The 14,654-nt window shown below is 38.3% G+C and overlaps 1 protein-coding gene across 1 annotated transcript in view; it reads left to right on the forward strand.

Moving 5' to 3' along the window:
• Positions 1 to 14,654, forward strand: part of ARHGEF17 (Rho guanine nucleotide exchange factor 17) — a 591,511-nt gene that overhangs the window by 402,861 nt on the left and 173,996 nt on the right. The window contains exon 4 of the mRNA XM_053708724.1: positions 13,797 to 13,913. Within this exon, the coding sequence (XP_053564699.1) occupies positions 13,797 to 13,913 (117 nt within the window). The remainder of the gene's footprint in view (positions 1 to 13,796; positions 13,914 to 14,654) is intronic.

The following is a 14,654-nucleotide window of genomic DNA, read 5'->3' on the forward strand; positions in this document are numbered from 1 at the left end:
CACAGGCTCTGCACTATATACTTTAATTTGAAAAAGTTACCAATGGCACTACCTATGTGTAATAGACCTATTTATATCTTCAATTATGCCACTACAGTATGGCAAGATGTGGGTTCATGGTGTATGAGTATGAGTATGGAATTACAGAGGAAAGCATACACTTGGGCTGCACTCCTAGGTCAGGTTGCAAGTTAGTTGCAAATAATAATCACTTAGTTGCTGATCCAAGATTGGAATGTGGGAATAGGAATAGACACTACATTAAAATATAACTTTTATTGGGTTTAACAATTAAAATAGGAAAAATCATTAAAACCACACTTAAGTACCGACTGTAGTATGTAGAAATTTAATAACCGAATTTGTGGTTCAGTTAAGCAGTTATACCTGCTTGCATGCAAGCCTAATATACCTATCTAACGTAGTACATAACTTGTAAGTTACCAGTAGTAGTGATAGGTTGGCTTAACACTCTATATTAATACGTGTGTGCGAGAATAGAGTAAAGGGTAAGTCCACTTATATTTAGACAGGTAGTTAAACCATGACTGAGTATTGTCATATATGAGCTTAATGGACTAGCGTTGTGATGGCACACAATACTGTGACTCCATGTGCCCAAACTACTCCTAAATATTCATATGATAAACCACAATATAGAAAAGGTGAAAATAACTATAGGAGAGAGGTTGTGCTAAAATATTGGTTAGAAGCTTGCCACGTGTTTATATTGACATTGTAACATTCACAGGTTCACTTGTTATGTTGTCTCCTGTTTTATGTTACGGATAATTCACCATGTATTGTTTGGCCGGTATGTCTGTATATTATTTGACCCAAGAGTTATAGGTAATACAGTTAATGCTCTTAGTATTATTTAGCCGGTATGCATCAACATTCGATCGACCCAAGGGGTTGCAAATCATACAAGGCAAATGCGGTATCAATTGAACGTCTGTAGCGTGGGCTTTATTAGAGCTGATTAGATATTGGTCGTGCAGCGTCTAAACAATTGAAGTACCAGTCAGATGTGAGCTGTGTGAGCTCAATACTGTTTAGCCGGTATGCACAACTATAGTATTAACCCAAATCACTGTGAATAATACGAGGCAAGAAAGATGCCAGTCAAATATTTGTAGCGTGGGCTCCAATAGAGCTAAGCAGACATTGGCCGTGCAGCGTCTAAGCAAATAAAGTGACAGTCAGATGTGAGTAGCGTAAATTCAGTCGAAACTGAATGGACATAAGTCGTGCAGTGTCTAGATCCACTACTTGTCACCCACTTAATTCTCATATAGATTATTAGACTTAGTAAGGCAAGTGAGATGCTGGTCAGTTGTTTGTAGCATGGGCTCTAATAGAGCTAAGTAAATAGTAGCCGTACGGTGTTTAAATAGGTAAGGTATCAGTCAGGTGTGAGTAGCATGGACTCAGTTGAAACTGAATTATATTAGTCGTGCAGTGTCTCGGCCAAACACGTCCTCACACACTTGGTTCTCATATAAATTATTCACTTCAGCGTTCTGGGCTAGAGTCCCATGCATTCACTCTCAAACACACTTATAAATTTATGCAGGATAACTCAGATAACTGAAATTGTAATTTCATGATAAGTCTTATTGAAGGAGATAGTTACTCCATCTAATGACTACAGTAAAAGTTCGGTAGCTTAAGGCTAATCTAAAACACAGGAGCTCCTAGGACTCCTCACCATTGCCCTAACGTCCCTAACATGTTTCGCCACTTAGCGTGGCTTTTTCAAAGGTGAACGCGCCGCTCAGTAGTCGGCTATTTAAGGCTGCTTAGAATCACACCCACAAAAGGCGTGCATACACCTTCTGACCTATCAATGACGATTGAGGTGTATGTGTCATAATGAGGAGGGAATTAGCAGGATAGTCTCCGAAATGATTAACTGTTAGATGACTGGAAACGATAAAAAAGCACATTTATTGACTATCAAACTTATAGCAAACATTTGTATTATTGTGGACAGCTTCAGACGAATAGAGAATAATTAGATTAAAAGTTAGATAAACATTTGAGATTTCGTGACGTTAGTGTTTACCAACGGCACATTGCATAGTGTATATCTTTTGCCATTTAAACGTATGTTGAATAATGCTTTTTTAAGCAAGATCAGTGTCCATATATTGCAGTCCTATGTGTATGTACATTTGCTAGCTCCATAAATCTTAAACCTCCTGATACATAATCAAGAGAGAAACAGATATAGTTAGATGTACAATATTCTAATGTACATCTCTCAAACACTTAATTACGTTTGTATTTATTATAATATTTAAGGTCCTGGTGTTAACAGCGAAGATTGATGAAGGAAATGTGATGTTAGTGTGCTAATATTGTGTGAGAATAAACAAAATTGACCATTCGTGTGAAATTTACTATGTACGGTCATTTTATATTGTGAGTAGTGTCAGGGTTGCCTGAAATTATGATCGTGTGGTTCTAAAAGGATTATTATTTAGTAGTAAAAAAGTTTTTTTATTGTATATATAAGTGAGTGTTAAGGTGAATGCTGTCTCAATTTGTCGTGAAGTTTACAAAAATTGAGATATTATTTGCGTCAAACATAATGTGCATTATAAAGGAAACTTTTAAAGGTGATGTACAATAAGACAATTATAACATAAAGTTGTGCTAAGTGTTAAGATAGGGAAAAGGAAGATTGTGATCTATGATTTACTGGAACTGATAGGTTCGTTGTATGAATTGTAGTTAGAGAGATAAGAGAGTACACGGAGTGTCGCTCATAATTATTACACATAGGAAAATTAGGAATCCTATCAACAGCGTTTATTGGTCTTATTACAGAGTCGTTTGGGTATTATTCTCTATAGGTTTTAAATCTTAATTGCTTATTTAAAGCATTATGTGATGTTATACTTGGCTTAAAATCCACTTTATATTCTGTAAATTACAGAAATGAAACAAAGTTGTTATATTCATTTAGTCCATATGGTTGGACCGTATTAAGTAAAAATATCCATTTGCTTTCTGCTTGTAGCAGGATGTTTTCTAAATTGCCTCCTCGTACACCTAGTTGTATTTTTTCAATGCCAAAACATTTGAGTTCGGATTGTTTGGAATGATGATTTTTAAGGAAGTGACGTGCCACAGAAGTCAGATTTTTGCCTTCTTGAAGGTCTTTGCTTGCATTTTTTATGTTCCTCAGATGTTCTTGTAATCGTGTTCTGAATTTTCTTGTTGTCATGCCTACGTAGGTTTTATTACATTGACATTGGAGGGCATAGACAACTCCCTCTGTGTGGCAATTGATGTATGATTTGATTTTATGTGTTTTTTGAAAACGATCGCGAATTTCTTCTTTTTTCAGCATGAAACTGCATGTGCTGCATGTGCCGCATTTATATGAGCCCTTCTTGAATGCTCCTTTAGTTTTGGGTCCTTGTAGATGACTTGGGCTGATTAAATCCTTCAGATTGCGTGTTCTCCTAAAGCCTGTTTGAATTCTATCACCCATAATGTGTGATAATATGGGGTCCGACGTTAATATGTGCCAGTTTTTTTGTAGGATGTCCACTACTTGTGTACTCTTGGAATTGTAAGTTGAGATAAATCTTATTTCTTGTTTTTTGGATTTGTTTTGCTTTTTTAACAAATCGTGTCTAAGAGTATTTTTCGCTCTGAATTCAGCTTTTTTAATGGACTTACGGCTATATCCTCTGGCAATTAGTCTTTCTTTTACTTCTTTAGCTCTTAGTTTGTAATTTTCTTCAGTGGAGCAATTACGTCTCATTCGCAAGAATTCACCCACTGGAAGTGCTTTGATTGTATTAGGAGCATGTGCACTTGTGCTATGAAGCAGGCTATTTGTAGCTGTCTTTTTACGGTGGACATCTGTTTCCAACATACCAGTTTGAGTTTTGATGATTTGGAGATCTAAGAAGTTAATCTTTGCTAGATCCGCTTCATAAGTTAATTTAATGTTCAGGTTGTTGGAATTTAGTTTTGCCATGAATTCGTCAAGTTCGTTTTTCGTGCCCTCCCACAAGAAGAGCACATCATCAATGTACTGAATCCATAGGGGGATTCTATTCAGATCTTCAGTATTATCATCTGAGAAAACATATTTTTGCTCCCACCAGCCGAGAAAAAGGTTGGCATAGGTGGGAGCGCATGCAGTGCCCATAGCGGTACCTCTTGTTTGGAGGTAAAAGCCATTATTGAATGTGAAGAAGTTATGTGTCAAAATGAATTGTAACAGTTGTAAGACAAAATCATCATGAGCAGGGTCTTCCTCAGAGCTCATTGACAGAAACCACTTCACAGCTTGAATGCCTAGTTCATGATTTATACATGTGTAGAGTGATTCTACGTCCGCTGTCACTAACCATGTAGTGGAAGTGAGATGTACATTTTCTAGTTGAACCAGAACATCCGTTGTATCTTGTACATAGGACGGTAGTTGAGGGAGAAAGTTTCTTAATCTATAGTCCAGATATTTGCTCGCTTTCTCAGTGAGACTATGTATGCCGGAGACAATTGGGCGACCGGGAGGACGTTTTTTGTTTTTATGTATTTTAGGAATTAGGTAGAAGGTTGCTACCGTTGGATTGGTGACTTTCAGGAATTGGAATTCCTTGCTTGTAATGATATTGTCATATCTGGCCATGTCTAGAATATTCATGTATTCATGGAGATACATTTGGTTGGGATTGAATGCCAGTTTCTTGTAGCAGGATGTATCTTTTAGTTGTTTGTCAGTTTCTGTTTTGTACATATTAATTGGCCATAATACAATATTCCCTCCCTTGTCGGAGTTTCGAATGATGACATCATCCCAGTGTTTTATTTCATTCAATGCTTTTAATTCATTTTTGGTCATATTATGTGTTGTTGGTTTGTCTGGTAATTTGTTTATCTCTTCACAAACCACATCTGTGAATGTTTGTAATTGAGCGCATTGACTTAGTTTGGGCATGAAGGTAGATTTATTGGTTATCTTGTCTCTCCATTTGGCTTCGTTAGTGAAATCTGGACTTGAATCTACTTGTGGACTATGTTCACATAGTAAGGATTCTAGGGTTTCCAGTGTATTCATCTCCTCTTCAGACCAGATGTGTTCCAAAGCTGGTTCAGGTGATTTTGATTTTCCACAGTAGAATCTTTTTAGTGCTATTTTGCGGACAAATAGATGAACATCTTTAATGGTTTCGAATTTGTCCAAGTTTGGGGTGGGACAGAATGACATTCCTTTGGAAAGTATGGATATGTGTGCTTCCGATAGTAATTTCTGAGATAGGTTTATTATTCTCAGTGAATATACAAAGTGTTGGAAGTGGCGCCAATCAAGGCTCTCTGAATAATATTCAGAGAGCCTTGATTGGCGCCACTTCCAACACTTTGTATATTTTTTAGATACCCTAATCGATTGCTCAGGTGGTGAATGAAGCAATCAGGAGGTTGGCAAATCTGAAACACACTTATTTCCAGCTTGCACACTCTTTGCTTGTTATTATTCTCAGTGAGTCAGTCTCATTTGTGAGAAGGGACTTGGAGCTCTTTGATAGGGTTTCCAATTCTTTTTGTTTGTTTTGTTCGTAGTTTGGCTTCTGTTTTGCCTTTTTGGTCTGGGATGATGTCATCATTCGAAACTCCGACAAGGGAGGGAATATTGTATTATGGCCAATTAATATGTACAAAACAGAAACTGACAAACAACTAAAAGATACATCCTGCTACAAGAAACTGGCATTCAATCCCAACCAAATGTATCTCCATGAATACATGAATATTCTAGACATGGCCAGATATGACAATATCATTACAAGCAAGGAATTCCAATTCCTGAAAGTCACCAATCCAACGGTAGCAACCTTCTACCTAATTCCTAAAATACATAAAAACAAAAAACGTCCTCCCGGTCGCCCAATTGTCTCCGGCATACATAGTCTCACTGAGAAAGCGAGCAAATATCTGGACTATAGATTAAGAAACTTTCTCCCTCAACTACCGTCCTATGTACAAGATACAACGGATGTTCTGGTTCAACTAGAAAATGTACATCTCACTTCCACTACATGGTTAGTGACAGCGGACGTAGAATCACTCTACACATGTATAAATCATGAACTAGGCATTCAAGCTGTGAAGTGGTTTCTGTCAATGAGCTCTGAGGAAGACCCTGCTCATGATGATTTTGTCTTACAACTGTTACAATTCATTTTGACACATAACTTCTTCACATTCAATAATGGCTTTTACCTCCAAACAAGAGGTACCGCTATGGGCACTGCATGCGCTCCCACCTATGCCAACCTTTTTCTCGGCTGGTGGGAGCAAAAATATGTTTTCTCAGATGATAATACTGAAGATCTGAATAGAATCCCCCTATGGATTCGGTACATTGATGATGTGCTCTTCTTGTGGGAGGGCACGAAAAACGAACTTGACGAATTCATGGCAAAACTAAATTCCAACAACCTGAACATTAAATTAACTTATGAAGCGGATCTAGCAAAGATTAACTTCTTAGATCTCCAAATCATCAAAACTCAAACTGGTATGTTGGAAACAGATGTCCACCGTAAAAAGACAGCTACAAATAGCCTGCTTCATAGCACAAGTGCACATGCTCCTAATACAATCAAAGCACTTCCAGTGGGTGAATTCTTGCGAATGAGACGTAATTGCTCCACTGAAGAAAATTACAAACTAAGAGCTAAAGAAGTAAAAGAAAGACTAATTGCCAGAGGATATAGCCGTAAGTCCATTAAAAAAGCTGAATTCAGAGCGAAAAATACTCTTAGACACGATTTGTTAAAAAAGCAAAACAAATCCAAAAAACAAGAAATAAGATTTATCTCAACTTACAATTCCAAGAGTACACAAGTAGTGGACATCCTACAAAAAAACTGGCACATATTAACGTCGGACCCCATATTATCACACATTATGGGTGATAGAATTCAAACAGGCTTTAGGAGAACACGCAATCTGAAGGATTTAATCAGCCCAAGTCATCTACAAGGACCCAAAACTAAAGGAGCATTCAAGAAGGGCTCATATAAATGCGGCACATGCAGCACATGCAGTTTCATGCTGAAAAAAGAAGAAATTCGCGATCGTTTTCAAAAAACACATAAAATCAAATCATACATCAATTGCCACACAGAGGGAGTTGTCTATGCCCTCCAATGTCAATGTAATAAAACCTACGTAGGCATGACAACAAGAAAAATCAGAACATGATTACAAGAACATCTGAGGAACATAAAAAATGCAAGCAAAGACCTTCAAGAAGGCAAAAATCTGACTTCTGTGGCACGTCACTTCCTTAAAAATCATCATTCCAAACAATCCGAACTCAAATGTTTTGGCATTGAAAAAATACAACTAGGTGTACGAGGAGGCAATTTAGAAAACATCCTGCTACAAGCAGAAAGCAAATGGATATTTTTACTTAATACGGTCCAACCATATGGACTAAATGAATATAACAACTTTGTTTCATTTCTGTAATTTACAGAATATAAAGTGGATTTTAAGCCAAGTATAACATCACATAATGCTTTAAATAAGCAATTAAGATTTAAAACCTATAGAGAATAATACCCACACGACTCTGTAATAAGACCAATAAACGCTGTTGATAGGATTCCTAATTTTCCTATGTGTAATAATTATGAGCGACACTCCGTGTACTCTCTTATCTCTCTAACTACAATTCATACAACGAACCTATCAGTTCCAGTAAATCATAGATCACAATCTTCCTTTTCCCTATCTTAACACTTAGCACAACTTTATGTTATAATTGTCTTATTGTACATCACCTTTAAAAGTTTCCTTTATAATGCACATTATGTTTGACGCAAATAATATCTCAATTTTTGTAAACTTCACGACAAATTGAGACAGCATTCACCTTAACACTCACTTATATATACAATAAAAAAACTTTTTTACTACTAAATAATAATCCTTTTAGAACCACACGATCATAATTTCAGGCAACCCTGACACTACTCACAATATAAAATGACCGTACATAGTAAATTTCACACGAATGGTCAATTTTGTTTATTCTCACACAATATTAGCACACTAACATCACATTTCCTTCATCAATCTTCGCTGTTAACACCAGGACCTTAAATATTATAATAAATACAAACGTAATTAAGTGTTTGAGAGATGTACATTAGAATATTGTACATCTAACTATATCTGTTTCTCTCTTGATTATGTATCAGGAGGTTTAAGATTTATGGAGCTAGCAAATGTACATACACATAGGACTGCAATATATGGACACTGATCTTGCTTAAAAAAGCATTATTCAACATACGTTTAAATGGCAAAAGATATACACTATGCAATGTGCCGTTGGTAAACACTAACGTCACGAAATCTCAAATGTTTATCTAACTTTTAATCTAATTATTCTCTATTCGTCTGAAGCTGTCCACAATAATACAAATGTTTGCTATAAGTTTGATAGTCAATAAATGTGCTTTTTTATCGTTTCCAGTCATCTAACAGTTAATCATTTCGGAGACTATCCTGCTAATCCCCTCCTCATTATGACACATACACCTCAATCGTCATTGATAGGTCAGAAGGTGTATGCACGCCTTTTGTGGGTGTGATTCTAAGCAGCCTTAAATAGCCGACTACTGAGCGGCGCGTTCACCTTTGAAAAAGCCACGCTAAGTGGCGAAACATGTTAGGGACGTTAGGGCAATGGTGAGGAGTCCTAGGAGCTCCTGTGTTTTAGATTAGCCTTAAGCTACCGAACTTTTACTGTAGTCATTAGATGGAGTAACTATCTCCTTCAATAAGACTTATCATGAAATTACAATTTCAGTTATCTGAGTTATCCTGCATAAATTTATAAGTGTGTTTGAGAGTGAATGCATGGGACTCTAGCCCAGAACGCTGAAGTGAATAATTTATATGAGAACCAAGTGTGTGAGGACGTGTTTGGCCGAGACACTGCACGACTAATATAATTCAGTTTCAACTGAGTCCATGCTACTCACACCTGACTGATACCTTACCTATTTAAACGCCGTACGGCTACTATTTACTTAGCTCTATTAGAGCCCATGCTACAAACAACTGACCGGCATCTCACTTGCCTTACTAAGTCTAATAATCTATATGAGAATTAAGTGGGTGACAAGTAGTGGATCTAGACACTGCACGACTTATGTCCATTCAGTTTCGACTGAATTTACGCTACTCACATCTGACTGTCACTTTATTTGCTTAGACGCTGCACGGCCAATGTCTGCTTAGCTCTATTGGAGCCCACGCTACAAATATTTGACTGGCATCTTTCTTGCCTCGTATTATTCACAGTGATTTGGGTTAATACTATAGTTGTGCATACCGGCTAAACAGTATTGAGCTCACACAGCTCACATCTGACTGGTACTTCAATTGTTTAGACGCTGCACGACCAATATCTAATCAGCTCTAATAAAGCCCACGCTACAGACGTTCAATTGATACCGCATTTGCCTTGTATGATTTGCAACCCCTTGGGTCGATCGAATGTTGATGCATACCGGCTAAATAATACTAAGAGCATTAACTGTATTACCTATAACTCTTGGGTCAAATAATATACAGACATACCGGCCAAACAATACATGGTGAATTATCCGTAACATAAAACCGGAGACAACATAACAAGTGAACCTGTGAATGTTACAATGTCAATATAAACACGTGGCAAGCTTCTAACCAATATTTTAGCACAACCTCTCTCCTATAGTTATTTTCACCTTTTCTATATTGTGGTTTATCATATGAATATTTAGGAGTAGTTTGGGCACATGGAGTCACAGTATTGTGTGCCATCACAACGCTAGTCCATTAAGCTCATATATGACAATACTCAGTCATGGTTTAACTACCTGTCTAAATATAAGTGGACTTACCCTTTACTCTATTCTCGCACACACGTATTAATATAGAGTGTTAAGCCAACCTATCACTACTACTGGTAACTTGCAAGTTATGTACTACGTTAGATAGGTATATTAGGCTTGCATGCAAGCAGGTATAACTGCTTAACTGAACCACAAATTCGGTTATTAAATTTCTACATACTACAGTCGGTACTTAAGTGTGGTTTTAATGATTTTTCCTATTTTAATTGTTAAACCCAATAAAAGTTATATTTTAATGTAGTGTCTATTCCTATTCCCACATTCCAATCTTGGATCAGCAACTAAGTGATTATTATTTGCAACTAACTTGCAACCTGACCTAGGAGTGCAGCCCAAGTGTATGCTTTCCTCTGTAATTCCATCTGCACTATATACTGTCTGCAACACAGTGCTCTACAGTATATACTGGCTGTAACACAGGCTTTGCACTATATACCGTCTGCAACACAGTGCTCTACAAGATAATTGGCTGTAACACATGCTCTGCACTATATACTGTCTGCAACACAGTGCTCTACAGTATATTCTGGCTGTAACACATGCTCTGCACTATATACTGTCTGCAACACAGTGCTCTACAGTATATACTGGCTGTAACACAGGCTCTGCACTATATACTGTCTGCAACACAGTACTCTACATGAAATACTGGCTGTAACACAGGCTCTGCACTATATACTGTCTGCAACACAGTGCTCTACATGATATACTGGCTGCAACACAGGCTCTGCACTATATACTGTCTGCAACACAGTGCTCTACAGGATAACCGGCTGTAACACAATCTCTGCACTATATACTGTCTGCAACACAGTGCTTTACAGGATAACTGGCTGTAACACAGGCTCTGCACTATATACTGTCTGCAACACAGTGTTCTACATGATATACTGGCTGTAACACAGGCTCTGCACTATATACTGTCCGCAACACAGTGCTCCATAGTATATACTGTCTGTAACACAGGCTCTGTACTATATACTGTCTGAAACACAGTGCTCTACAGGATATACTGGCTGTAACACGGGCTCTGCACTATATACCGTCTGCAACACAGTGCTCTACAGTATATACCGGCTGTAACACAGTCTCTGCACTATATACTGTCTACAACACAGTGCTCTACAGGATAACTGGCTGTAACACAGGCTCTGCACTATATACTGTCCACAACACAGTGCTCCATAGTATATACTGTCTGTAACACAGGCTCTTTAATATATACTGTCTGCAACACAGTGTTCTATAGTATATACTGGCTGTAACACAGGCTCTGCACTATATACTGTCTGCAACACAGTGCTCTATAGTATATACTGGCTTTAACACAGGCTTTGCACTATATACTGTCCGAAACATAGTGCTCCATAGTATATACTGGCTGAAACACAGGCTCTGCACTATATACTGTCTGCAACACATTGATCTACATTATATACTGGCTGTAACACAGGGTCTGCACTATATACTGTCTGCAACACGGTGCTATACAGGATAAACGGCTGTAACACAGGCTCTGCACTATATACTGTCTGCAACACAGTGCTCTACAGTATATACTGGCTGTAACACAGGCTTTGCACTATATACCGTCTGCAACACAGTGCTCTACAGGATAATTGGCTGTAACACATGCTCTGCACTATATACTGTCTGCAACACAGTGCTCTACAGTATATACTGGCTGTAACACAGGCTCTGCACTATATACTGTCTGCAACACAGTGCTCTACAGTATATACTGGCTGTAACACAGGCTCTGCACTATATACTGTCTGCAACACAGTACTCTACATGAAATACTGGATGTAACACAGGCTCTGCACTATATACTGTCTGCAACACAGTGCTCTACAGGATAACCGGCTGTAACACAATCTCTGCACTATATACTGTCTGCAACACAGTGCTTTACAGGATAACTGGCTGTAACACAGGCTCTGCACTATATACTGTCTGCAGCACAGTGTTCTACATGATATACTGGCTGTAACACAGGCTCTGCACTATATACTTTCCGCAACACAGTGCTCCATAGTATATACTGTCTGTAACACAGGCTCTGTACTATATACTGTCTGAAACACAGTGCTCTACAGGATATACTGGCTGTAACACGGGCTCTGCACTATATACCGTCTGCAACACAGTGCTCTACAGTATATACCGGCTGTAACACAGTCTCTGCACTATATACTGTCTACAACACAGTGCTCTACAGGATAACTGGCTGTAACACAGGCTCTGCACTATATACTGTCCACAACACAGTGCTCCATAGTATATACTGTCTGTAACACAGGCTCTTTAATATATACTGTCTGCAACACAGTGTTCTATAGTATATACTGTCTGTAACACAGGCTCTGCACTATATACTGTCTGCAACACAGTGCTCTATAGTATATACTGGCTTTAACACAGGCTTTGCACTATATACTGTCCGAAACATAGTGCTCCATAGTATATACTGGCTGAAACACAGGCTCTGCACTATATACTGTCTGCAACACAGTGCTCTACAGGATAACCAGCTGTAACACAGGCTCTGCACTATATACTGTCTGCAACACAGTGCTCTACAGGATAACCGGCTGTAACACAGGCTCTGCACTATATACTGTCTGCAACACAGTGCTCTACAGAATAAACGGCTGTAACACAGGCTCTGCACTATATACTGTCTGCAACAGAGTGCTCTACAGTATATACTGACTGTAACACAGGCTCTCTACTATATACCGTCTGCAACACAGTGCTCCATAGTATATACTGACTGTAACACAGGCTCTGTACTATATACCGTCTGCAACACAGTGCTCTACAGTATATACTGGCTGTAACACTGGCTCTGCACTATATACCGTCTGCAACACAGTGCTCTACAGTATATACTGACTGTAACACAGGCTCTGTACTATATACCGTCTGCAACACAGTGCTCTACAGTATATACTGACTGTAACACAGGCTCTGTACTATATACTGTCTGCAACACAGTGCTCTATAATATATAATAGTGTACATAGTGTATATTGTAACACAACGCTACACAATACATGCTGGCTGTAAGCTACACAGTGCTACACAATACTGGATACAGCTCTGCACAATGCATGTAGGCTGTAAAATATTGTACAACATATATATATATATATATATATATATATATATATATATATATATATATATATATATATATATATATAGGCTGTAATACATTTCTACACAATATGACTTTCAGTGAACTACTTTAATTGTGAATGTGAGTGCAGTGTATGAAGATTAGACACTGACCTTTTCAATCTTATTTTTTTTCATGAAAGATTTAGGAATGTACTCAATTTAGATGGTGTGACACAGGAGAGAAAAAACAAGCGTCCTTTTAATTTACTTGGGAATTAATTCTTATTATGATAGGCTCTCAGTCTGGTAAAATGGGACACGTTTGTTTAAAAAATATGAAATTCACTGTCAAAGCCATTAATTCATATTTCATATGACATTCTAGTGTAGTCGTAAAATGCTTAATTAATCAGATAATTTTGTTATTAATTAATGAAATGCTTGTATCTCACTGTATCCTCTTTAAAGGGGTTTAACACATAGCTAAAGTTGTGCTTCCAGGCGCAGTTCTCTGGCGAGCCAGTTAGGAGCAGCACACGTAGCTACCAATCACTGGCAATGGGGAACAATTATTTCTTTAATAATAATAAACTATTCTAACAAATTAGAGCAGTATTGTATTACAATAAAATGTCCCTTTAAGATTAAGGGTATGCCCTCTTTATTTTTAAAGTTCATTTTAAGATTAATAACCTTATTTTGTTTTGTTTTTCTCTTTCACAGTTTTCCAAAGAAATCCTGGTGAATATATACTCTGCCTACATTGACAACTTTCTCAATGCTAAAGATGCGGTGAGAGTGGCAAAGGAGGCTAGGCCGGCTTTTCTGAAGTTTCTAGAGGTTTGTGAAGTTGGTTTCACAGCTCAGGGTTTTAGCCAGGATAGTAATTTAAACTTATGCAGTGAAGGTACCTTTAATAAAGAGACCGTGAATCCATATGTAAAATGCAAACTTAGTTACTTTCCATAAGAGCATACCAAGGAGTGTGCACTTGTATTAAGCTTAAACATAGTGACAGAGGCGGAACTTCAGGGGTCGCAAAGGTTGAAGGTGCGACCAGGCCCTGGAGATCTGCCACTCAGGAGGGGCCCAGCAAGCGCTGTAAATGTGTGGTATATACAGTTGCAGCCAGGGACCAATGAAGTTAAGCTTCTACAGTCTGCATTGCCGCTCTCCATCCCTCACATCTGCCCCGCCCTCTTCACATTGTAGAAGCCGCCAGCTTGCATTCCAATATCTGTACCTGTCTACTCTGTGTGGGATTCTACAGAAAAAAGAGGGCGGATGTGGGAAGAGCGGCGGAGCAAGCTGTAGAAGTATAGTACATGCAGTGTATTAAGGTAGATTATGATAAGTGGATAAGTATTTGCTAGTCCCCAGGGCTAAGTATGTATACCTGTGCAGTTATAAATATTACAGCTGGGGCAGTTAGGAGGAGTCATGTGAGGGGCAGCTGGGGCAGTTAGGAGGAGCCATGTGAGGGGCAGCTGGGGCAGTTAGGAGGAGCCATGTGAGGGGCAGCTGGGGCAGTTAGGAGGAGCCATGTGAGGGGCAGCTGGGGCAGTTTGGAGGAGCCATGTG

The sequence above is a fragment of the Bombina bombina genome, chromosome 3 (assembly GCF_027579735.1).
Source record: "Bombina bombina isolate aBomBom1 chromosome 3, aBomBom1.pri, whole genome shotgun sequence".
NCBI classification, from domain to species: Eukaryota; Metazoa; Chordata; class Amphibia; order Anura; family Bombinatoridae; genus Bombina; species Bombina bombina.